General features: G+C 34.1%; 1 protein-coding gene across 1 annotated transcript in view; it reads right to left on the bottom strand.

Moving 5' to 3' along the window:
• Nucleotides 1-27,763, bottom strand: part of Ubr1 (Ubr1 ubiquitin ligase) — a 185,222-nt gene that overhangs the window by 133,511 nt on the left and 23,948 nt on the right. Inside the window, exons 3-6 of the mRNA XM_074185230.1 lie at nt 17,141-17,378; nt 9,407-9,694; nt 3,705-3,912; nt 3,261-3,484 (exon numbers count right to left, since the gene is read on the bottom strand). Coding sequence (XP_074041331.1) covers nt 3,261-3,484; nt 3,705-3,912; nt 9,407-9,694; nt 17,141-17,378 — 958 coding nt within the window. The remainder of the gene's footprint in view (nt 1-3,260; nt 3,485-3,704; nt 3,913-9,406; nt 9,695-17,140; nt 17,379-27,763) is intronic.

Below are 27,763 nucleotides of genomic sequence, written 5' to 3'. Positions count from 1 at the left end.
ACTTCGGCTTTTATTTTGGGTAGTCCCACGTGTTTGACTCATACAGTACGGCTGTATTATCAGCAAAATTCAAAATTTCACCTGCTGATTGTAGTGTTAACAAGCTATTGATGTATATGGTGAATAAAACAGGGCCTGTGCATGTTCCTTACGGGACACCATACGTAACTTTTGCTTGATTACTCGGTATACCATCGATATATACTTGTTTTCTATCAGAGAGACACGATACCAAGAGATCGTACATCTTGCCGCTCATGCCAATATTCTCCAATTTTTCTAACAGCCTTTCGTGACAGACGGTGTCAAACGCCTTGGAGAGATCGACAAAGATACAAATTGCTGGCTGGCTTTCAATTCTCTAGTGCTTCACGAATGACTGATGTAAGTCTGTATAATGCATCCTCCTTTGAACATCCCCCTCTGAAACCGTATTGATTTTCTGATAGGATACTATGTTTCTCCATAAATTGTGTCATTCTTTTCTTGATGGTTTTTTCAATTACTTTTGTTACATTTGAAATCAGTGGAATGGGTCTGTAATTGTTGATTTGAAGTCTATCACCGATCTTAAAGAGTGGTTTGACGGTACCGTTTTTGAAAATATTCGGGAATATTCCTTTCACAAAACAATTATTTATGATATGAACAATTGGACCTGCTATGGCATTTGCTATTTTCTTTAACGTCTCCACGTTTATGTTATCATCTCCTGGACTTCTGTTTGACTTTAGTTCTTCTATTATTTCTATAACCTCATGATACGTAGTTGGATAAATAAACATGCTTTTGTCATTTCTGAATATCTTTTTCTCAAAGTAATCGGGAGTTTTTATTTTATCTGCAAGTTTTTTCACTATTTCACTGTAGTGTTGGTTGAACGCATTTGCTATGTCTTTTTCATTAGTGATGATTTTATTGTTTTCCACTTTCATTTTCGTTATTTCTATTTTATTTTTTGCTTTACTGCAAGCTTCATTCACACTTTTCCAGAGGCCTTCAGATTTTTTTTTTATTTCAGTTTGGAAATACAATTTTTTTAGCACTTTGAGTTAGTTTATGCAATTCATTCTTTTGATTATTATATTGATGTTGAATATCATCGTTTTCTTTTTTACCATTTCATAAAGATAATTTTTTTCTTGAATAAATGTAAGTAACTCCCGAGTTATACATTTCTTGCTGGTTTTGTCCTTTTATGTTATGTTCATATGATGTTGCAGTTAATTAATAAAATGGTAATTAGTATAGCTTTTAGATAACGTTTTCTGTTTTTCATTTTCCTTTGTATATCCCATATCTCTCATTAAAGCAATAGGGCGTAGGTCACTTATTTGTTCATGGAAAATGAATGATTTCATATTATCATGAAAACGGATATCAGTTTTAACAAAAGAGTGGTCAAGGCATGCGTGACTATATGGTCGAGTTACATCATTGATATAGGAGATGAATCAATATTTAATGAGTATTGGTGGAAGTCTTCGTTAAATTTATGTGAACAAGAATTTGGAGAGCGATATATTGCTGTAAGTGTAATCATTTTATGATTTATTTTCATTTTCAGTACTAGAACATTTATTTCTCATAGAGATATATTTTTTTGCTCATAATCGAATTCATTTCTAATGAATACAACAACATCATCTTTTTTATTAAAGCATGATTTATTAAAAAGCGTTTTGTATCCGTCCATCCTTAATCCTTCCAATTCTTAATTCATCAATGTTTTTTAAAATGCTGCGTATGTTTGTATGGAAACTTTTAAAATGACCGAGCCCTTCTTACATATATTCATTGAAGTCTATAATCTTCTTTATATTTTGTGCCATTAAGGGTTCATTCTAGTACTATTGAATGAAAGGATCCATTTTTTATTTTTGCTTGAAGGAACGTGTACGCGATTTGGTGACCAGTGAGTGGTATATCTTTATTTTTAAGGTTTTTTCTATTTCTTTCCTATCTCCTATGGATGCCTTCATCAAGTTTTGTTAAAGAACTTTGGTCTTTCATTAAATAATGTGCCAATTTTCTGCAGTTTTGTAGTATGAGTTTTTTCTTAAAAAAAGTACCGAATTTTATTTTATTTCCCAATGAGTACACGTCGTTGAAGTCCGATTCTTGAAGATTTACGCCTAGCAAGGTCCCCAGTTTGAAACCAATTGAATTATTTTTCTTGTTCGTTCTTTTTAAATTGTTCACTTCTTTTTTTAGCGATATGTTTTCTTTTTCAAGTGTACATACCCTGTTCTTGAGTTCCTTGAGTACCCTAGCCTCACTTCCTATTTTTTACTAATTCTTCGAATATTTGTTTGATTGTAATATTTTCGACATCCGCCATTTTATTCTCCAACTTGGGTTCCCTAGTAGACAACAATTGGTGGGATCGGACTCCAACCAAATGTCTTATCAGTAAGTCGATTAGGTTATTGTAACCAATGTAAATAATTATAGATGGATTGTGTTTTACTCACAGATAACACGTGTTTTGAATACACACACACACACCACTTACTTTTTGATTCAATTTTTGATATTAACTACGATTTTGTTTAACTTTTACATACAGAAGATTCTTGGTAGAAGCACTGTTGATTGCATGCATTAATAACAGTAATCTTACCTTCTTGGTACCTGTTCTTAAAACTGCCTGTCAACCAATTTGTAATCTCTATTGATTAAGGTCGATAATTTGTTTAAATTGCATTGATAAGTCTGTAGAATACCAGCCCAAATTACGAAACTACTACTTAGTGAAAGGCGTATTGAAAATAAATTCTATATTGTGATTTGTAATTATTATCATGATAAGTTATGGATAATTTCTTTATACGGGTTCCGAATTGAGCAGGGTTTGAGAAAATGGAACAGTTGGGGAGAGATTTTGGTGACAAAATCCATAAGTATGACTCATCGACTTTCAGCTAGACAAACTTCAACTGAAAGCAGAAAAACAGATTCGAAAGATGTATTATAGATAATAACCGCAGCAGAGTCGTCAAAAATTCAATTATTTATTTATATAAATAATGCCGCACTATTTGAATGACTAAATATTAGGTAACAGATGGATGTTTATTTCACAAGAACCTCACATGTTTTAAAAGGTAGCCTTGCAGAAAATTCGTAACATTTCATAACGAATTTTTCAGAACGAACTAGTTCTGGACGTTAGTTGAAAGATTCGATTGGTTAAAATTGCCCGTTAATCGTAAACCAATAATTATTCCTAGTAATGTCCGCTAAGAAGACATACTGACCCAAATTTCCTTTACATTGAGGCAGAAATAGATTCCTCGCTTTGAGCAGCACCACTGTTAATCTCTCTGCAGATGGCAAGTAACTCAAAGACACAAGCACCTCCTGGATTTCTTCTCTAGGTTTCTTATTCTTGGTTATCTCTCCCCAGATTTCCACGCTGTTAGCAATATCAAATTCGGCCATGTTCATTGTAACTTCCCCAATGACATCATTCCGAGAATACCTGTATTAGTAGAAATGATTAACAAATTAATATAAACCTAATTTCATATTTCCAATTAATGATTATCTTGAGTTAGTTTACTCAGCGATATTTAATGCCCCTTTATAGTTAACTACTGGTTATCGAATATTTTTTAATTGGAAAAATGAGTGAATTCACCCCTGAATGTGCCTTAGATACTGTTCAATAAACGCTTTTAGTTAGCTTCGTTACCCCATACCTGTCATAGTCGAATACCTGAAGAATCAAGGTTTTTGACTGAAGTTCTTCATGAGAAACGGGAAACTTGAAATGTTGATCGAATAATGGATTCGGATCGTTTCGGCAGATATTGGTTTGACGTTTTCTGGAATCCACTTCCGGCTGTATCGCTAAACGGACGTAAGGATCGTTGAAGCCGCCCTGATCGCTTCCGGCCAAGTCGTGAGCTACGAAATGTTATATAATTATTTTTTCAGACAATGAGTTACATTTTTTTCAAATCTGTTGTATAATGATGATAAATTGAGTTTATTCGTCAATTTTTTTCATTAAACTATAATTACAATGTATTAGAAAGACAAATAAACAAATACAACCTTACGAACTAAATAACTTGTGGCAAGGATCATTCAATATTTTCAAATAAGTAGTTGTTTTAACATTGAGATATGATGTTCAGAAATTCATAACATCATACAAAAATTATCTAGATGTTTCAATAATCAACGTTTCAAAATCTTTCTGAATAAAGGAAATTATACAGTGCATTTCTTCAATGTTCCCCCCTTTTATTTTTTGAAGGGGTCAACTCAAAAAATTGAAATTTGGTATAATGAAATTAATGCATGAATACTTTCTTTTGAAGTAAAATTGACAGATGAAACTTTCAAGATGGCGACTGAGCGTCATCTGGGAAAAAAAATTAAATGGAAAAGAGGGTCTTGTGACACATCATTTTGAAGCTCTTGACGAATACTTCACAAACCTAAAATATATATGAAGTCAATATCTTCACCCACTACAAAATAGCGAAACATTTAATAATTTCCTGAAGACAAACACATTAATATCGATATTTCTAGAAATATTTCTTTTTATCTGCCATATGGCAATTCCAACAACCCGATAAGGTTTGTTAAGTTATTTTTTGTTTATAAAAACGACAAAAAATGTCAGTACGACAATGAACATCATTGGTCAGTTTGAATATTCTCATTTAGTTTTCGGTTTCAATAGTAGAAAGGTACCACGTCAACAATCTCTAAAATGGTCAACTATCGTCCATTGGAAAAAAAAATTGGAGCGATTTTTATTTACGGTGCGACGCGTAAGTTTCACGAGACCAAAAGGATTTTCAATGAACGTTTACTGAATCATCCTATCCGTAGAAAATATTTGAGGGAACTTTTATCAAAATTCACAACCACCGGTAGTGTACATGACAAAAGCCCCCAGGCCATCCGTCCATTCCGAAAGAACCGCAAATGCAAATAATTGGTGAGATGGTAGTAAATCTTGAACAGTCTACTTATTCCGTCGCGAATGTTTGTGAGGTGTCTCCTTCTACTGTGTGGAAACTTTTGAAGAGGAATATGTATCATCCATACAAAATTAAAATGGTACACCAAATAACTGAAGATGACCCTGATCGAAGAACAAAATTCTGCGAAATCATGAAGAAGTGTATTAGTGACGAATGTACATTTTTTTAAACGGCAATATTCATAGACAAAATTGCCGTTATTGGAGTAACACCAACCCTCACGTTTTCCGGGAAACACATACCCAATATTCAGAACAAAATAACGTTTGCTCAGGAATATTGGGAAACCATATTGCAGGACCTCTATTTATTGATCCAAATTCAACAGGGGGACTGTATTTGAATATGTTGGAAACTACTGTTGACCCTCTCATTATGTAGATAAATGTCAATGTATTCAGGCAATTATAAAAAGTTCCATCATTTTGTAGTAGTTGAAGATATTGACATTATATTCTAGAGTTGTGAAGCATTTTTCAGGAGCTATAATTTTTTTTCTATATGGCACCCACTCGCCATCTTGAAAGTTTCCTCTGTCAATTTCACATCAAAATATAAGTATTCATGCATTAATTTCACAATCCTAAATTTCAATTTTTGGGTTGACCCGTTCAAAAAATAAAAGGGAGGGACATTAAAGAAATGCACTGTTTTATTAGTTCAATATTGCTCGGAATTTTGTCATATATGTGAAATGAATATTCATAATTTTTTTCCGCCCTATTGATTCATTACACTTATATATTTGTAATTTTGTTTTATTTCTTGTGTTGCATATATGGCTGTGGAATATATGTATATGAATGGTACAGAAAAATAATTGATTTTTTTACTCTTTATATATAATAATACTGCAGAGTATCTATGATCTGTATTGAATATTATTAGGAAAATACTTTCCAGTTTTTACAATTTATAATTCGATTCTCCACCCCTTCCTAATATTCCATTAGAACGAAATATAGCATCTCCAGATGGTGGAAATTGATATATTGTTTCAAACATTTAAATTTTGGCAACCATTTTCGCAGATTTTTCAAAATATAACTAATTCTAATTTTATTGAGACAGATATTGAGATATTTCATTGAATCAATCAATGGTAATTTTGAAAACTGTTTCTCTGTTTCTGCGTTTTGTTTCGAATTGTCCCAAGTTTCATCTGTTTTGTAATAACTGTATCATCAGCAAAAAAAAGAATTTCACTTTCAGATTTCAAGTTATATAAATCATCAAGATAAATATTGAATAACTAATGTGGAACCAACGCAGAACTTTGGGGCACTTCATATTTGAATATTTCCTTTCATTTGATCGATTATTAGGATCGTGATGAAATATCTTTAATATATGTGATTGTTATTAAATTACCGGAACACTGTGGAATATCGAAAAATTGATTTCTTTCGATAGTATATGAACATTATCGAAATTACAAAAAAACTAGATATTTGATGAAATTGGCCGATACTTGAGATGAAAATTCAAAAAACACTTGGGGTATGTCTTTCTTTACATACCCCAAGACACGCCCGAAGAAGTCATTGTATGGCGAAACACGTATTGCGTTTTTGTAAAACTGTTTAGTGAAAGTAAAGGACGACACCCCATATGAATATTTTATGACCAGATTCTGGTAGTGAAATGAAAGTTGTTATGACAAAATGTGAATCGATGTGTTACTATTATTCAATTGTATCTGAAAATGGGCAACCTCACCAAAATTAAATTTATTTTCTATCTCTCACTGTTTTCGAGATTCCTCAGTTGCACAGACTCGAATAAATATGGAATTTCTCCATCATTTGACGCGTTTCAAAAGGAATCAAAATATAATTGAGAAGGTATCAAAATAATCGCATATGGCCAGTATGATTTATACAATGTATTACTATTGTCCATCTATATGAAATGGTGAATGTAGATGAAACCTTCGCCATTTTTGTATGTCTGAGTGACGCCAGCAAAAATTTTATAATTTCAGTGATCTAAAATGGGCATTTGAAATCAATATGTATACATATATACTACGTATTATAGTTGTATTTTTGTGATATTCAATAAAGAGTTGTCAGTTGATAACTGAACAACTTATTCATAAAGAATTCCATGATTGAAAGGGTACCATTTTTAGCAGTGATTAATTTTTGTTTTCTTCCTTCTTTTGGAAGTTTCCCACAGTTTTTTTACGAAGATCAAGAAGAAGGTAGCCGAAAACCTTTATTTTCCAACGATTTGGTATTTATAGTGAAACATATGTATCAATTATGTGAAATTGGGCTTTGTTATGTCTTTTCGGTAATAAATTACACTAACCAAACCAAAACCCATTTTAGCTCCTGAAAGAAATAGTGTCATTAATTAAGGATAGTTGGAAATGAAAAAAACTTTTGTCCATAATCTATACATCTCAGTGAAACGTTTGTTTTGAACTTGATTGCTTTCTTCTCTTTTTGGAAGTTTTCCACATATTCCTTCTTTCAATTAATATGTATTCTATCATGCTCTTGAATGCTACGTACCAAGGATATTGGCTCGTTCTTATTTTTTATTTGAAAAGCGTTTTCATATCAGTATAAAAACGCTTGAAAAAGCTATTGTTTAGCGAAACAGGTGTTGCGGTTTCGTGAACTGTCCAGTGAAAATCTCACAATAAAGTATTACTTTTTTAGTGCTCTTCAATTTCAATTGACTATGGATGAAGTGTCGTCGTACACAGACGCCTGACCCCTTATGTTGTTTATATTTATATTAAACTATGTCAATCAAATTAAAAAATTCCTTTCCTGTTCCACATTATCGAGGAAATAAAATAGAATTGATCCCAGTTCTTTTAGGCTAATATCACTATCAGGCATTTGTTGCCATTCGTTAGGGTTGTTTATCCGGTTTGTGGTTAAACGTTATTTCTTCAAATGATCTACGTATCTTTGTGAAGAGTTCATTATGAAATTAATTGCTTTTTTCCTTTCTTTGAAAGATTCTTACATTTTTTGTATACAGATAGGGGAGTAGAAAGCCAAAACCATTCTTTTTTATGAATTAATCTCTTTTAAAAATATACCTCTTTCAAACAAGATTCCTATGATTAAATCAAAGAAGCGAATGAATGTCATCACGTACTATCATCGATGACATGAGTCGATCCAACTCATTTGTGACAAAGTATTAATGTGTTTCATCTCATAATGTTATCCAGATTGGCGGTACCATTTAAAACCAATCAAGGGAGTCAAATACTCCTTTCAACACATAAAGGACCTTATTACAATACTAGATAAAAGTGGTATGGATAATAATGTTTAAAAAGTCATTCAACTCGACATGCTGCAAATTCTGGGGCAGCGCGCATTGGCGCAGATATTGAGACATTCAGAAAAGCGGCTAAATGGACAGAAAAGTCTAAAATATTCAATACATTCTACAGATATTTCACGCACTGATGAAAGGTAATACCTCGAAACCGATCTGTAGGTGATCTACTGAATAAACATCTGCAAGACTTATCTCTGTGAGGTATCTTGCATAAATGTATGTCAGATATAATTTAATGTCCAATGTGGTATTAGCCAGAGAAGTAGTTATTTTTTAGCAGGTATTTACTAGAGCCTACTAAGTAGGTACGTTGGGCGAGATGAATGTTCCGAGATTTCATATCGAAATATTTATTTCCTTATACCTTTGTAAAGAGTTTATTTTGAAATAATTTACTTTCTTCCTTTCTTCGGAAGATTTTCACCTTTTACTGTATAAGGATGAAGAAGTAGAAAGCTAAAACCTTTCTTTGTTGATTATCATTTTTGTTATTTGCAATAAATATTTTGAATAATGAAAATATGTGTATAAATTAAGGTAAACATTTCTGAAAGATCGCCACATATAATTTCAACAGCTACAGTGTTTATATATTAGAGATCAAACATGTAAAATATAACTGAGAGTGATGAATTGAACGACTTACCTTGAGGAGGTGCAATCTTAATTATATGAACATGTTTGTTCTCCAATAATGATAAAAATTGAGTAAACATAATTTTTCTCTCTATGAGAACTGAAATGCTTTGATTGTTTTCTGAGATTATGAGAGAATACTAATTTATATTTTTGAATATAAATTTTCAAATGAAACGAAAGGCTTTTTGATCCACTTATTAATCTTCTCTTAGGTTTGGAATCTTTTATTCCTTAGACTCAACATCCGAACGTCTAACATTCAACGAGACACTTTATTATGCATATTCATTTACAAAATATCTAAAAACTGTACCGTCAGATGGATTTGCTATGAATGAGTAAAAATATACTTTTATTTCATTGTTCGATCTTAAATATTTTGAAATTACTGAAAATTCAATAAAAATTACACTTTCATTTTGTAGCAAACTCGCATTTCTTACCTTCGATAAGATGTATAACTAGGTCACTCCTGTCGAAATCGTAAGACAGTCTGAAATGTAATCTTCCCATGCTGGTATTGGATTTGTTCGAACTGCCAATGAACAGAGGGCCGTCTTTCCGCAAGTACAAGTCTGGCTGAATAGCACCCAAAGGACTAGCTGGAGGAGCAGTTGTGGACGACGCTTCAGGAACCACGGTTCTGTGTATGAATAGAGGCGAGAGACACCTTCCTAGGCCTGTTCTTGGTGAGGCCGGTACTGGAGAGTTGCAGGAACTTGTCGATCCGCCTGTGAAGGAATTGAATATGTAGTGTTTGCTTATAGAAACCTCTGACCTAACTGAATCAATATAATAAAAAATCAGATACATTAATGTGACAATACTTTTCTCAACAAAAGTTTCACAAGTTATTTCTTCACCATCGGATATTGATCTGAATTGATAACTACTTTTCAATGGAGTGTAAAATTGTTTATATAGGTTAACAGTTTTACAAGGTATCTGATGATTGCATTTGGTTATTTTGAAAACTTTATCCTTGGAAATGGTGTAGTAATGAATATTACTGAAGTTCTATCCCAACACAAAATCGTTACTTTCAACACACGATGTTCAATCACCAAGTGATCATCTTCAAGAGGAAGATTAAACTTCAATCTTCTTCTTGAAGATATCACTTGGTGTCAAGGTGTTGAAAATAACGGTTTGGTGTTAAACCGATGCCTGGGTTTTTGTGTCATTGAATTGGATCTGGTTGGTTTCACCTCAATCCTCCTGCTGCCTGTGTAGATGTGCATCCGTAGCCGAAGTGCTCGACTCAAAATAGAATGACGAGACCAGTGTGCTGTCGTCAGCAAATCAATGTATTGAAATTTTCATTTTCTCCAACAATTAGTCGTTGATACCCAGTAAAAAGCAAGTTGGAGACAATATGGATCTCTGGGGAACAACAGCATTGATGGTGAAGGTATTCGAGGGATATCCATCGACAGCCACTTGCAGGGAACGTTTTTTTAGGAAACCGGAGAGCCATACACAAAAATGATCCGAAAAGCCATATCATCGAAGTTTGGCCAGCAAACACTCATGCCACACACGGTCAAAGGCGTTGGAAATATTAAACGCAACAGCTCTCGATTGCGTTATTCCAAATATAGGTGACATACGATAGGAGGTCGCCTGTTGATATTCGTTTCAGAAAGCCATATTGATGATCGCTCAAGATGTTAAAGCCTTCCAGATATTTAAGGATATCGTGGATATCGGATGATTTTTGACATCACTGATAGCAAAGCGACTGGTCTATAGTTATTTGGAAAATTTTTCTTGCCCTTTTTTGGGAATAGGCTGAACACGAGGAATCTTCCAACAAGAAGGAAAAACCCCTTCCTCGTAAGACAAGTTGAAAAGTTCGTAAAATACTAATGCGATTTCATTTGCGCACTTTTGTACAAGTACGTCTTGTTAATATTGAGCTGTTTGAAAATTCGCCTGACTAGACGATGTCGAAAAGTAATTTCCGGAATTGTGGATTTTAGTATGGAAATAGTGGGTGATGCCATTCCCAGAAAATCGACTGTGAAGTGGGACGCGAATTGTTCAGCTAGTAGATTTGTTTTTTTACAATTAACCTTTCCTTTTCAATACATGTAATATTGAATATTACAATAAATTATGAAATTTGGAACAATCAAGAAATACAAATCAATTCAAAGAACTAAGATTATAAAAAAAGGAAAGAAGAAAAAAAATCACATCAAAGGTGCTGCTTCGTTTCCTCCTGTTCATAAAAGAGGACATATGCCTCATCGCCCACAAGTGATTTTGGCGAAATTGGGAACAAGTGTGAATCGTTGTATTCATGCCACGTGCCACTACTATATGGTGTCTGCAATATGCTGAGTAATGTCCGTTGTAAGTAGTCCCACTGTGATTTGAAAGTGCATATAGATTAAAACGACAAGGAGTCACATTGTCTTCTGCATAACTGCTCATATCTAATCCATCTGAAGAAATGTCAATGGAAACATTCGATTTGCCTGTGAATCTTTCCGTTGGAGAGAATATTTTCAAATGAATTACTAAAATATGGGGAAACTTATAGATTGATAAGGACTTTCATCTTCATCCAGAGTTTTCTCTCTTGTGAAAAAATCTAAGCAATGTGACAAACTCAATTGGCCAGTTATTTGTGGTATGGGAAGAGACAAATCCTAGAAAGGATCAAAGGTTGCTGATGAGTGTCCACAGTGTGTGCACTTCATAGTGGATTTTAATTGACCAACGAAATAGTCTACAATCTTGGAGTTGTTCATATTCAAATATTTCTGCTAGGACTCTTGTGCTTTTCCGTTATCGCTCAATTTTTCGTCAATCTGAGTTAAGATCGATTCAGGTTTCTCAGTAATTCTGTTGAGGTCCTCATGTGAACCTTCTGAAAGATATCGAAGGAATTCTTGGGCGTCTTGATGGGCAGAATCCATGAATCGAGGGGCAAATCTTTGAATCTGATTTTTGAAGTAGACTGTGTTAAATACTCTATCAGATGAATCTTCTGACCACAATTCCTTGATAACTTCTGCGAACGCTTTGATTAAAACACCTTTCATACTAGAAATACTAATATTGATATCTTCCATGTATGTATCCTTTTTTAGGTGTTCCAGCAACCATCCCGTGTTTGATAAACACTGGATTATACTGTTCATGAAACAGGTGTTTCCAAGATTGTTCAACCCATTGAACCCAAGAGTTTTGACTGAAGAATGTATCACCGATCTATTGTTCCAACTACCTTTGCCACTACTATCTTCTTCTGAGTAAACACGGATACGATGATTCACCACTTCAAAACTTCTCAAAACTGAATAAGATATTAGTTCTTATGGAGACTGTGAGGGCTCAGCCAGAGGACCAAACTCAGCCTCATTTAGAGTTCCTTTTCTGTCAAAGCTTGACCGTTTTGCTGCGAGCCTTCCACCAAACTGCACAACTCCAGTTCTTGCACTGTCTGTACATGCCGATATATTTTGTTCATGGGAAACATTGGTAATTCACTTAGGGTTTTTGATTGAGGAATTGTCCCTAAACATGAAGCTGCATTTCCTCTTTAAATCAGAATGCTAATTTTTTGAATTAAGAAAGAGGTAGCTCTTGGGTCATTCGTCTCTTTGGATATCCTAATGCCGATTTCACGAATGAACTCCAATGCCTGGGGGCCTAAGGTACCAAATGTTTCGATTCCTATTGCATAAAAAATGAAATTATCTCCCAAATAATTGTATTTCCGTGTTTTTGGAAATTCCGCTGATGAAGCTGTTGTACCGCTGAATACAGAAGTCGAAAGAACGTGACAAGGAGCCAAAGTATTGACGCATGTAAAATCCCAGGCGACCGGTTTTCCTTTCCGCCAAGCAATGAGAGTCATGCCATCTGGTCGTTTCCCATCATCGCTGCAAGTGCCTGGGGGTTCTAAGATGGAAGGTATATTTGCCAAACCTAAGGCACGTTTGATGACATCATTTACAGCTTGATGACGGGAAAAGCGCCCGGCGCTATATCTACAACTCAATCCATGATATCCTCGGGTGTCTACTTCCACTCCACACTTGCATTTGTGTTGAACAGAAATATTGGAACCTAGTTGAAGGCCTACATCAACTCTAAAAGATTCATTGTCTGATAATGTACCAAGGGATGAAACTGGTAAGGCATTCAACCAAGCGACTGCATGTTTTGACGACACTGCTTTTATACGTGTCTTATCTATAGGAGATTTAGCCAAGCCTAACAGATTATTCAAGGCACTTTTTACAAGAGGAATATTCCATGTTTGTTGAAGATTTTTTCTGGTTCTTGGTACTTCTAGATTAGTTCGTGAATTCCATAGTTGTTCGGCCTCGCTCAAATTGTTATCCGATGGAAAGGAGGGTGGTAAAATTGAATCTATCATATTGATCACACTATAACTCGAAGAGAGGAAGGTAGGTAGTGAAAGATCAGTGATTGTACGAATGCCTAAACCTCCATAAGATACAGAAAGAGTATCCTAATGCCATGCATTGCTCTCCAATTGATCATTCAATAAAAGTCGAAGAATGTTACGAATTTCTTCATCGAACTTGATCAGATAAGTTTGGTGATGGCAGGTTGGAAAATATCTCATGAGATGGAGGAGCTTTGGAATAGTCAAACAGTTTCTGAGAAGATGGAAAGCTACATGTCTTGGAGGAGCATGAACACGAGAAGACATAATTCTGAAATTATATAATTTTTCCTCAAAAAAAGTGATGAATGATTCTTCTGTGAGAGGGGAACCAAGAAGAATTGAACTATTCCTGTCAATTATTTCGATTCCAGGAGCAACGTCATTGAATTTTCTCGAAATATTCAAATCAGGTTCACTTAGAAAATGAAGTTCACATTTATGGAAGTTTAGTTCAATCCCAATTTCCTTTGACTTTTTAATAACAGACGAAAGGGCATTGAGAACTTCCTTATAGTCTCCTCCCAGAGGAGATACCAAGCATTGAACTCTGTTTTTAAATTTTTGATGATATTTTCTATAGACAGGCAAAAGAGAGCAGGTGCTAATGGATCCTCTTGCTGTACTCCACGCTCTGATGATATTGTGTTTTGATCAAATGTCAGTATTGAAGGCTGGTAGTAGCATTGAAATACAAAAAGATATAACTCTTGAACACTATTTTGAACCGATTTCAAGATGAAGTATCGATTCAGCATATTGAAAGCATTCTTATAATCCAATTTTTGAAAAACTTTTCCATCCTTGGACTCGTGTTCATTAATATATCTTCGGGCAGCATGGTATACGGCTTCACAACTACTTGGAGATCCAAAACCATATTGAAATGGACGAAAAATATTTTCTAGTTTTTCCTTCAGCTTGAATGAAGCCAGTTTTGCAACTAAACGGCGAAACACATTGCCGACGGCAATTGGTCTAATTTCACCATCTTTCTTTTTCAAAGCACATAATGAAGCACCAAATAAAATGGGACAAATTTTTTCGTTCACAGTATCTGATAGCAAAACATTACAAAGGGCTGTTAGCGATGATAAAATCTTCGATACTGCAGAACCAGTACTATAACTTATTAATTCCTGCAGATGAGATGGCCTCAAAGAATCCAAACCTCCAGAGGAACTAGTACGAAAAGACATAATTGCTTGACGAACTTCATTCTCATTCACTACTAAAGGACTAGTTGAAAAGGAGTTAGTTTGGTAACAAATTTGAGTTTTTGACTGAGGATGCTTGGACTAGAGTTCACGAAAGGTTTCCGTGCTAAAATTTGCCAGTTTGTCATCAGAACATAAAATTTTCACAGCTCCTGAAAGATCTCCATCTGATACTTTATTGATCACCATCTTGATTAGGATAGCCTCCGGATTTTTAGATTTCTTGATAAATTTTATTTCAGCAGGTTCCAATGTTGTTTGATTCAAGTTTTTTTTTATAATACTTGCTAGAGATATTTTGCGTTTGCCATTATCATATGGAATTCTGAAGTTTTTGTAACCAAATGAAAGAAGTTTCTCCCAGGATTCGGTGGAATTGTATTTGATACATTCATCGATGATATTCGAGAGGACAGAAGCAGAAAGAAATCTGGCAGCTTTCGGTATCCTCATAGAAATGATAGAATTACGTTTCAAAGTAGCCATACTCTTGTGGAAAGGTATGCGAGCATTTTCGTTCTTTAGAGACATAGACGGTTTCGTTAACAGGAATATTGGTATTATTTCTTGAATTTTTATTAATTTTTCCCTTATGTATTTTCAAACCAAAAAAATTCTTAAATGATCTGCAACAGGAATCACAAAAGATGTTGACAGTGACATTGACATTGACTCATATATTTTTTGAAATAACAATTCTATTATTGAAACCTATAACAAAATTTTTAGTCACGCTTGTATAACACGAGTCCCCGTAAATTTCCTTTGACCATTGCACTGTTTCCCATGATAGTTACCTTTTTTTTATTCAATTGTCTGAATATATGTTATGGTTTATAATATAGCAATGTTACTACATGATAAAAAACGACCTGAATACATATACATTATTTTTGAAAAAAAAATTAAATTATTTTGGAAGCCCCTTAGCTTAAAGGAAAATTGTCGTGCATCACCCCTTTTCACTTGCTCTATATAAGCGTACATCAATGGTGGTTCATATTATTTTGTGATGACTCTGAAATTAAGTATAATCCAGTTCCTTTTATCGTTTGTTTCGCATACTTGACTATTTATCGATCCTGATTGAAATGCAACGGATATTTGTAATCATTGTAGCTGAAGCTGCTGTCGCTTTACAACGATGCCTTTTGTTGATTGAAACCTGCTGTTATTTGGCTGGTTGGGTAGATACTCTTCATTTACGCACTTTGCATGCATTATAGACGACCATCGAAAATTACGAATTCACAAATAGTCAACGAATACCCGAAAATCGTTCTAGAGTAGCAACCAACCAAATACGAATATCGCCTTAGTTTCATGAAAGAAAGAAACTGCATCAGACTTATTGCATTTGCAAATACTTGAGAGTGGGGGAACAGTTCATAAATTTTCTTGCGCTCCTATTCCCAAAATTCTAAGGCAGCATACCAACGATATCTCATATTCAGGTATTGACAGTAATGAGCACTAGCATACTAGCATGAATCGAATTAAAATCATTACGAGTAAGTTATCAGAAATGTATCGGGAATTTTATTCATATATCAGAATGAATCAGAAATTATATTAACGTATGTCACAAAAAGGATTTGAAGCTTTATAACTTCTATTTATTATATGCGAGCGCTTTCGATAGCTGGGGGTGCTGTCATCTTCAAGGCTCTACTCAAACTGAACGTTTCATCCTCTTGCTTGTTCTTTTATGCGGTCAGAACGTCTTAGTGCAGGTACTGCAGGTACTGTAGGTAAATTTGCCTGTATTTGGGTTACATCAGGTAATATCCTTTGTGCGGTCAGAACGCCTTAGTGCAGGTACTGCAGGTACTGTAGGTAAATTTGCCTGTATTTGGGTTACATCAGGTAATATCCTTTGTGTTGGATTTTCTCTAGGTTCACTGTTTCTAGAAATGTGTATTGTTTTGTGTAGTATAATGAATGTTAGATCTTGTGTTTTGATTTGTATTTGTTTCTCGATAAGTGAATTATGACTGTGAAATTTATGAATGTTTAAGTTTTTCCAGATGTCCATACGGTTTCCTTTATTGACTTGTTTTATGAGTTTTATGTTCTCTGATGGGAAAAAGTTATATTTGTTTTGTATGATGTGTATTGCGAGGTTTGATATCATAAAAAATATAATACGAAAAAAAAGTTTAGTTCTTTCTAAAACCAACTTTTTCTGATTATTACATGAAATACAAAAACATGAATGGATAAAAAGACGTCCAAAGAATAATGCACTCTCACGACCCCAGGAACCAAGCTGTGAAGAGCATCCCCCACGATGGTAGGAGTACTCAGATCAACTTCCTTATCGAATGAAAAAGAGAGTAACTAAAAATAACCTCTTAACATCATAAGATCTGGAAGATAGACGATATACTTTCAAATTAAGCTTATGAGAGAATCAGTAACGATTATACATATACATTTCACATTATCAGTAAAAATATCCAAAAGCTATAAAATTAAGTTTTTTGATTGCTGTAGGAAAAGTGTCTAGTTTTAGCCAACAGTTTACAAACCAGTAAGAGATGCCAGACTAGATTGTGACGGTGATGATGTCCGTAATTCTGACAAAGCGATTGCTGCTCCTGGAGAAGAACAGCGTATATCCAGAGAAGCCGTTCTTAGGGGTGACGGTGACCTGCTAGAAGTTCGTAAAGGATAGCTGGATGTATGCGAAGCCTCGTGATGATGATGGACAGTGGTCTTTCCATCAGGTGCGAAAGTTCGGATTTGAGGAGATGAACCTCGATGACCCTGAAATTTAAAAAATATTTAGGTATGAGCTAAATGAGTTTATTGAGAATGAAACTTTATGGTTTGAGATGTACATTTATATATCAAAGAAAGTGACAAAATGTATATCACTTTGCAGAAAGCACTATTTTTTATCAGAAATACGAAATTCCTTGGAAATATCACGTCAACTTGTCCACTTTAGAATAGCTGAAACCTGAGATTCAATATTCATTCTTATGTAGAGGCGAAAGCAGCTCTGAAGCTTTTATAATATTATTTTTCAATTGAACTATTCCAACTTGGAATCAAAGTTCTGGTCACCTGGTTCAGTTTCGAAAATCAGCCATTATCAAAAGCTGATCCAGTATTCACTGTAAAAACAAATGCTCCAAACCCTGATGTTTACAGATGGTCTTGAATGTTGAATGGAGAGGATCCGAATTCTTGATGTCGTTACACATATTCTAGAATTGAATTCAAATTGTTATCCAAACTGAAGAAAATATATAAAACCAAATTCTTTTGTAGGTGTGTTATATTGAGGGTTTTCTTCCTGAGTTTGTATAGCTCCTCTCGACTCAACTCTACTACACCAAATAAAAATACTATGAAATCGTAATGACAGCAGCTTTGTCCAATAATACGAGTATTGAGTAGGATGCTAATGACGGGTCTGAACTTCCATTCACAACTCGACCTTGACCTCAAATAACGTTACCCTACCTTGAGCGATGTGCACGTCATGTATGAATGACGATTGGCTTTGCCCTTGATATATGACCTTGAGCTTGGGTCACATCATATGACCTTGATTGCTAACCTTGAATGAACCTTCGTAGCTTCACCTTGGATTTGAGTAGAGGGGGTTGTGCTCTTGTAAGGAGTGTGGTGTAAAAGTTTGTTATTTCAAATTCTTCTCATAATCGTCTGGTATTATATAGAAAATGTATACGTGTAGTGAATGTAGAAAACATTTCACCCGAAGTGACAACCTGCGTCGTCAACAGTGAGATTCCTGTACTTTCGCGAATGATGAAGGACAAATCAACATCGAAGGGGCAGAAATTGAACCTTCCAACATCTCCAGCAATGCAGATATGTTCTTGCTGCAATCTGACTATTGCAAGAGAGCAGATGAATGTACACGGAAGAGCTTTGTAGCATAGGACAAATGAATGTGTGCAGTATGGAAACGGTGTTGAAATTATACGCACAACATTCAAGTGTAAAATTGTGAGCTACAAGGTGAATAGTCAAAACCACAATATAGATTATCCCATATTCTGTATTGAATTGAAGTAGAAAATATTGAAACTACTCGAAGTGTTAGTGATCCATAAATGTGTGAGAGTTAACATAGAGGTGTTCGAATATTAATCTCTCCAAACTTATGTTGTAGTACAACTGCCCAAGCAATTGAATTTCAGAATCGATATTCAAGTATGTGATATATTCACAACATTGCTGATTAAATGTGAAGAGAAAATATATTTTCCGGTTGGACCATCGAGAAAATTATATATATAGAGGTGAGTGTCAGTAAGTATAGCTTCCTTGGAGGGTCTTGTTATATTAAGTTACCCAAATTCATCGAATTGAAGAAAAGTGTTGTGTTGGCTAAAGCTTTGTGTAATGCCAATGTGAGAGTGTGTGAAATTACATCATACTCTCAGTTCTTCAAAGTGGTATGAAGGACGAACTCTTGACTGATCATATATTGAGTTTTCATGGAATCAATTTGAAATTAGATGAAGTAGAAAAACAAAAGTATGGAATGACAACGATACATCATTAACGGCTTCAGAAACACCGACCAATCCACGAGTATCTCAAAGGATGTAACAAAATTCATACATGAATGTTCGTCTATATCTAAGCTCTGAAATATACCCATGTGGGCGTTGGAATCTGCATTTCGCTAAAAATTTAGAATCATAAACCTACTATGCATATAAAAACTTCCAACGTAACTACTATAATGAAGCTATGAGTGAACCTATGATGAATATTGGCAGCTTCTACAGTAACATGCTATCCACTGTCGACATCAAAATAGAGTTTGATACGCGCAAAGTCAAGTTTCTAGCACACACCAATTCATTCACACTCATCCTTCACGATGCTGTTTTGTGTTTCAATGCCCTTGATGACTCTATTCAAAATTGAATATAATAAGATTGAATGTTTGATATCAATAAATGAAACACTCGATAATTCTGTTCAAATCGAATTATGACAAGATTAACATGTAGATGTTTGATTTTGATAAATAAAACAAAAAAAAATCAGATCGGCTGCGCAGTGCATCCACATATTTGTAAGAGAAGGAAGAGCTCTGAGAATATACGAAATTGTTGATATATATTTCATATTACTATATCATATTTTCACTATTTATGTAGAGATTGAAGTTATACTCAATGCTTTCAATCGGAAATATCGAATATCACCAATGAGTGGGTCGTGGCACCAGTATAATCCTGAGAACTTTGTGGAAGGTTATAGGTTTATAGTTTATACATTACGTTGTATATAACATAATATTTGTAGAAAAAATATGAGTTATCCTCAAACATTTACAATTACTTCAATATCAAATCCGTAGCAACACAAATATTAATAAACAGACACAAAATATTAATTTATATCAAATATGAAATGTATCTTCTGATGTAACTTGTAATGAAAAAATATTTAAAATCTTGGTTTTTATACAAAAAAAACATTCTCACTCCAAATCATAAACTCCCACAAATCATTAAGGGACCTTCAACGGATCTGAATCGTAATCGGTAACTTCAGTATATCCAGTTCATTCCAAAAATATTCTCAAACGACTTTATTCAAAGTACCGCTAACGGCATGTTCAATACGGCCTCGCCGGATTAAATGGATCAAATTAAATTTATCGGGATCGGCTAGGTTTCAAGTCATCCTCCAATACGTTTCCTGGTTTCTGAAATATTTTCAAAACCTCTGTCAATGAATAGGGAAATCTTTGGAACTTACCTCCGGAAGGGATAGTCACTTTTTCAGATGAACAACTAGTAATAATAATCTATAACAAATGATCAGGAGTGTGAGCCTTTCCATTTTCAAGATATCGGTATAAATTGAGAAAAAAACTATACTTCCTAACTAAAAACCAAAATACATATTTGAAAAAGCAATTGTACCAAAACGAGGACCAAATGCACAAGTACATCTGATTTTCTGTTCAACATCTCCTCATCACTGGTTGGAATTCATAATAAGCGCCAGAACATGCGCCGTTCAGTATTTTCTGTGTTAGTGATAAGATTGAAGAGTTAGAAATCTCACGAAAAAATCAAACAAGCAAATATATGAGATTACGGTCCATCAAACCTGAATGATAGAAACGATAATTTAGGTGAGTCAAATTCATTGTTGACAATATTGAAAATCGATCACTTATTAACCATAAATATTCAATGTGAAATCGTTCTTATAATATAATCTATGTTTTTTTTTCAGAAAATCGAACACCGTACATAAATAACTTCCAAAGAAAAAGTGAATTCGTCACACACACAATTTGAATGTTGTTGAAACCTATCAAGTATCAGGTGTGTGATACCAGGTTAATGATTCAATGAGATGAATAATGAATTTTTGATGTTTTCTTCATAGCATACCCAAGGTCGAGTAGATTTTTTTCTTATAGGTTATTTCGTGTATGCACTCGTTTCCCAGGGTCGTGCATTCACATACATATATAGCCTTCACTATTTCACAGGGTCATAACAGCAACATTTTTCTGGAAATATACCGATCTACCTTGAGATTATCTTTGAAGGATTCGTTAAAGCTTAGTGAACTAAAACCACCATTTACACGCTACTTTTGACAAGACTCAGAAATGGCATTCACAACCTACTTTACGATAAGCTTTCATATTTTTTTTGTTCTGGAATATTTCTTTAGGAAGGCTGAGGAATTTATTTTTATTTATCTCTAATATTTGTTATAGTTGTTCCACAGAAACTTTTTTTATTGAGAGATACACGTTCATATTCTATGACTAATATATTTGGGACTAATATATTTGTCAATGAAAATCAAAGTTCGAATAAGATTTTTAAAGTAGTAAATCGCGGCGATTTTTGTGGGGTTCAGACACAACAAAAAGTTAGAAAATAATTTTCACTGAATATGCTAGAGATATGCTATTTTACAATCCATTGAGTATACGTGTCTTAACGATGAATAACGATGAGATTGGAACCTTTGGTGTGAAAGTTGAATAACTTTTTCGAGATCAATTGCCCTAACACCAAACTGATATTTTTGCACTCGACGCGCGTTTCGCCAACAAAGTTAGCATCCTCAGGAGAAGAAAATTGATACCTAGTCTAGTCTGGTATACAACCGCAGGTAACAAATTTTAGTATATAAGGATTAACCAGACTAGACTAGGTATCAATTTTCTTCTCCTGAGGATGCTAACTTTGTTGGCGAAACGTGCGTCGAGTGCAAAAATATCAGTTTGGTGTTAGGGCAATTGATCTCGAAAAAAGTTACTATACATGTCTTTAAAAAAAAAATATTGATATTTTCTCAGAATCGCGGTTTCGAATTGAATTAATCCGAGGTCGGATTTGGAGTTGAAAAAATTTATGAAATATCCACTCTGGGCAGAAATACATCAAAATAAAAAAAATATTTTTCTGGAACAAAATAATTCAGTTCAGTATATGTTCGTATGATTCGCTTACAATGACTCGAGGAAAACATACTGGGAAAATTTGGCAATTGATCGAATGCGTCTCAAAACACGCATTAGGGAAACCTCAAAAATTATTTGAGCCCATTTTGAATGAAAAATATAAGAAAAAAATCAGTTGCATAGATTCTGTGGAGAGCTAACAACCGTTATTACCAATGTATAAACACAAACGATTCCATTAATCTCAAATATGTGTTTCGCAAATATCTCTAGAATGGTATGAACATTTGACAGAAATATTCCTGAAAATAAATTACCAGTAGAATTACATTTACCCCGGTTTTCAATATTGTGGGTTCTTTATCGCTCTTCTCGCCTGTATCTCATTTTCATCTTTGGAAGCTCCAAAACAGACTTGAACGAGAAGACCCCGAATAAATAAAATGGACGCTGCTTGTATAGAACACGATATTGCATACTTGCAAAATGAATCACTCAAAGAAATACACTAGGCTGATTATGTGCTCAGAAATAAAGCTTGGAATAAAGTGAAAGCTAAAGATGCTCGGAATGAGATGTAGAATAATATAATTATAAATAGTAACTTTGGAGTAAATACCACTATTTGCCGGTCTGAGTGCCTTAGAGACATTAAGTGGGGGAGGGGGATTCAACAGGAGCTGCTAGTAGTTAGACAATATCTGACACATTTACTTTGTGTACACAAATTTCACAAATTGTATTCAATTAGATATTGAATCTGCATACCGTTTGGCATTCATTATATTCTTTTCCTAGATTACTATTACAAATATATCTGTTTGAAATAAGTTTTATTACACCAAAATCACCAGTGAAGAGTCGAATTAAAATATCAATACTAAAAGGTTCGTATGAGTTGACAGATTTCGAAATCTATTCATGAAAAAGAGTGTTCCAAAAAATATTTCCTATTAAACTATCCAAAACTTCTCTATCACTGACCGAAACCGAACACTCTTCAATGTGAATTAAAGAGGGAGATATTATTGGTAGAATATTAGGTGGTCCGAAACGTAAATTAATATCCAATCAAATGAATCAGTCTGATTCAGCTGTTAATATTGTTAGCGAATGAAATTTCCATGAATTACCTCAACTAACAACTGGAGCAATCAAGGAAATTTGGACTGTAAAAAAACAGCACTGATTCACAGAGTCGGAGACTTGTTATTCTTGCATTTCAAGGTGGTATCAGATATATGCATACTTCTCAACGGTGAATATTTCCTAGCAGAGAAAATGCGACTTAATATCAGAAACAGCAACTTTGTTGAAGCATAGTGAAATTATTTCCAATTTTATAAACATTTTTGTGAAATTGGGCAACCACCATTACTAAAATATACCTATAGGTTCAAAACCTATATATTTTAGTAATCATGCTCCCTCAGTCATTGACTATTCGAGAAGGAAATTCTTAGTTTGTGAACCATGAAATTCGGCAGATGCTGAGGCTTCCAGAAAGAACAACTTGTAGGAAGAATATCATAAGAACCGAGGGTTTCGAGATGTTAGTCAGCAAGATGATGTAGAGTATTTTTGTTATTCAGGGATTTTATTTACTGAGTGAAGCTGAGGAATACTGTTTTCATCCAAAAGCAATTTCGATGACAAATGACGTGCAGACGAATCATTATTTATTGAAGCTATCAGCCAATGGCGTGATATGCCAATATTAAATCGAGAGAAACCTTCGTGTTTTGATCATTTCGGAAATAAAATCCTACTAAAGTCAAAGATACGTCTGATATATAAGTGGATTGAACCTGAATGTTTCCAGCGTTATCATGAATAATATAGACTTACCTTCTGGAGGATAAATGAATACATAAAATGAAAATTCTACAATATTAAGCCGAAATCAATGTGATCAAGAATTTCGACAATATGACCTTGGAAATAACATCATGGAACTATGTTTTTATGAAATTACGAAACAATATCGGAACTAGTGTGTCATTACGAAAAATGAGTCTGCTGTAATCTAAAATAAATTGGTCAAAACATTTCCCGCGTTTTTTTATAATTATAGAGTCCTACTGAAATTTATTTCAACAAATATGAATTGGAAACATTGTTTTTATTGTTTTATGGAACGGATAAAATATTTGATAGATGATTGGGAAAAGGTACAATTTGATTATAAATCACTACACAATTATATTTATTTTTTTTAGTTCTGACATTATGTTCACAATATCTTCATAATATAATTTTGTCTATCATTGTAATTTTTTTGAGTAACGTTTCTTTGTCTATTTCTCTGAGGGTGAAATAAGCGTTGGCGTATTTCCAGAAACTATTAAAGTTAACTTTTTCATCAGAATGTTTATTTTTCATCAAAATATGTTAATTTTGTATATTATTTTGTTCATTATATCCTTCTGGTTTACATTTTATGAATAGATGTTTCAAACCGACAGTTAACTAGTATACTTTTTCATCAAAACATTGCCCCCAATCGTAACATGCATTTTTTCTATGACAAATCCATAACCTATTGAAATTATAACACGATATTTCACTTTCAAGTGAAAGATTGATATTAACTCTATCGAAACTGACCGATTACTGATAAATTTTTGTTGATATAATGACTAAATTGTTTTACTATGCCCACCATCATTGTTCCAATATGAACAAAAACAGCAAAGCTCAAAATAAAAAATATAATACATCAATACATACATATAGTTTCAAAAAATAATGATTATTCGGTAACCGAATCGTTTCACCTGAAAAAATGAACCAATGTCAGTACAAGAAAAGTGAGCTACTCAAATGAATGCGATCTTGAGTTTTGTAAAATTTTCTGCGTTGTATTAAGCTGCGAGTAAAACAGAAGATCTGTATTCATGAATGACCAACCTGTTTTCAGTGGAAAAGATAATAATATTCGGGAAAGTCTCCAAATCGTTCATTAAATACTGTGACATTCCAGTGCTCGAGACTTTGTGGGTGTTTGTGAGTAGGTGCCGTATTCAGAGTTTCTCTAGTTGCAACAAAACTAATTCTGTCTGCTGGTAATTCATTTATATTTCAACATTCATTCTGAGACTAGAATGAATCGTTATACCTATCTCTATTTATACTATTCTAGGTAGATATCCGCTAAATACATATTTGAGGTAAATGGAATCATCTGAACGAGTGTTACATATTAGTAAAAACGGTTGTTAGTTTTCCACAGAATCGTTTCCTTATGTTTTGAATCAAAGGGTTTAATAATCTTTGAGGTTTCCCTAATGCGTCTTGTAGAAACGCATTCGATCAGTTGCCAAATGAAATATTTCATCACCAACAGTTGGTACACATGTTTGTTTACATAACACCCCTCTCATCAGCTGTTCTTAAGTAGTAAACATAACCTATGTGAGTTTGTCAATGGTACGCACGTGGTTGCTATTGAAATTATCGTGTGAAGTTGATTTTTAAATTAATTTAAGTGCTGATCTGAAATGCCTCGAAAGTGTGTGAATTCTGTCGATAGCTTTTGCTATATATGTGGTGAAATAACATTTAAGGCTCAGAAACGTAAAATGACACCTATCGTTAAGACAGCCTATGAACATTATTTTGGTGTGAAAGTTGGGGACCAAGATAAATCGTGGGCTCCTCATATATGTTGTAATTCTTGTTCCGTCATATTGCGAGAGTGGCTGAAAAATAAAAACCGGGCAATGGCTTTTGCAGTACCTATGGTTTGGCGTGAGCCTACCAATCATACAGACGACTGTTATTTCTGCTTAACTCCTCCCATTAAGCAAGGTTTATCTATGAAGAAAAGAGGAACGGTTAAATACCCTAATCTCCCATCTGCTCTTCGGCCTGTACCACACTCAGACAATTTGCCAGTCCCTTCTCCACCCCAAAACTATGAAATTTTAGAGGAAGGTGATGAAGACTGTTTAGAAGGAGCAACCCATCCTTCTACATCCTATGACCCTGATTTTGAGGTAAGCGATAGGTCTAGTGATCCGCACAGAATTAGTCAAGCAGAGTTGAGTGACCTTATTAGAGATCTTCGCTTGTCTAAGGAAAAGGCTGAGCTGTTAGGGTCAAGACTACAACAGTGGAATCTTCTAAAACATGATGTGAAAATATCTCAGTACAGACAGCGTCAAAAAGATTTGCTTCCTTTTTTTGAGAAAAAAGAAAACCTCGTAGTTTGTTCTGATGTTAATGGTTTGATGGACTGCTTGCATTTGGATCACATTCCATCTGAATGGAGACTGTTTATAGACTCTTCAAAACTGAGCTTAAAAGCTGTACTTCTGCATAATGGAAATCAGCTACCCTCTATTCCTATAGGTCATGCAGTTCACATGAAGGAAACGTATATAAATATGAAAACACTTCTCCAATCAATCAAATATGAACAGAACAACACAAGTGGCACATCTGTGGTGATCTGAAAGTCATTGCTATACTCCTAGGAATGCAATTAGGGTTCACCAAGTACTGTTGTTTTTTGTGTCTGTGGGACAGTCGGGATAGAAAATCTCACTATAAAAAAATGAACTGGCCTACACGAGACCTAAACCCTAATGAGAAAAATGTAGTTTACGAGCCTCTTGTAGATCCTAAGGATGTTCTCCTTCCCCCATTACATATTAAGTTGGGACTAATGAAAAACTTTGTGAAGGCCATGGACCAGGAAGGACAAGCTTTTAAGTACTTGAGAGCAAAGTTTCCCAGGTTGAGTGATGCTAAAGTCAAGGAAGGCATCTTTATTGGGCCTCAAATCCGTGAAATCGTAAATGATCCTGCTTTTGACATGATTTTAACAGGAAATGAAAAAAGAGCCTGGGAAGCCTTTAATGGGTTTTTAGGTAACAAAAGAGATGATAACTTCACAGCATTGGTTAAAGAGCTTCTTCAAGCTTACCACCAACTTGGATGCAACATGTCCTTAAAAATTCATTTTCTTCACTCTCATCTTGATTTCTTCCCACAAAACTGTGGAGCTGTGAGTGACGAACATGGAGAAAGATTCCATCAAGACATTGCCTTAATGGAACAGAGATATCAGGGCCGTTGGAATGAAGCAATGCTTGCAGACTACTGCTGGTCTGTGTGTAGGGATGCTCCAGAAGTGTTTTATAAAAGACAAGCGATCTTACAATGAATCGGATTAATTGAAATTTGGTGGTACAAACTTCTTTTATTTGTCAAAACACTAAGAATAATGTTTTTTTTTATTAATTTTGTACTTAAAATATTCTAAAAGAAACATAACAATATTGTTTTATGTACTTTCACTTTTCACGTATAGTATAACTACTCTTTAAGATTAAGTACTGTGTATCTCAAAAACCAGAGCTAATAAAAATTTTTCATTGTTATTTTCGTTTTTATCACCCCAAAATTAGTAGAAATTGACTAATTTAGTGTAGGAAACATTAAAAAAATATTTTTTTGTTGTGTTGTGTAATTTTTCAACTAACACTTCATTGCGAGACTTTCAGTGAACATTTTACAAAACCGTAATACGTGTTTCGCTATACCATAGCTTCCTCACACTTGTTCTTACCTTCTACATAAATAGTGCTTTATATGACAATTTGAATCATGGTTTTCTACCTACTCAAATACTTAAATAATTTTATCTGAGTATAGACACAAACTAATTAAAAATCTAAATATTTTGAACTCATTAAATGAACATGTTCAA

This window comes from Leptinotarsa decemlineata, unplaced genomic scaffold (assembly GCF_025532065.1).
Source record: "Leptinotarsa decemlineata unplaced genomic scaffold, Ldec_3_MD MMD2_tig00026369_RagTag_RagTag, whole genome shotgun sequence".
NCBI classification, from domain to species: domain Eukaryota; kingdom Metazoa; phylum Arthropoda; class Insecta; order Coleoptera; family Chrysomelidae; genus Leptinotarsa; species Leptinotarsa decemlineata.
Note: the sequence above shows the minus strand (reverse complement) of the source record. Positions and strands in the feature narration are given on the sequence as shown.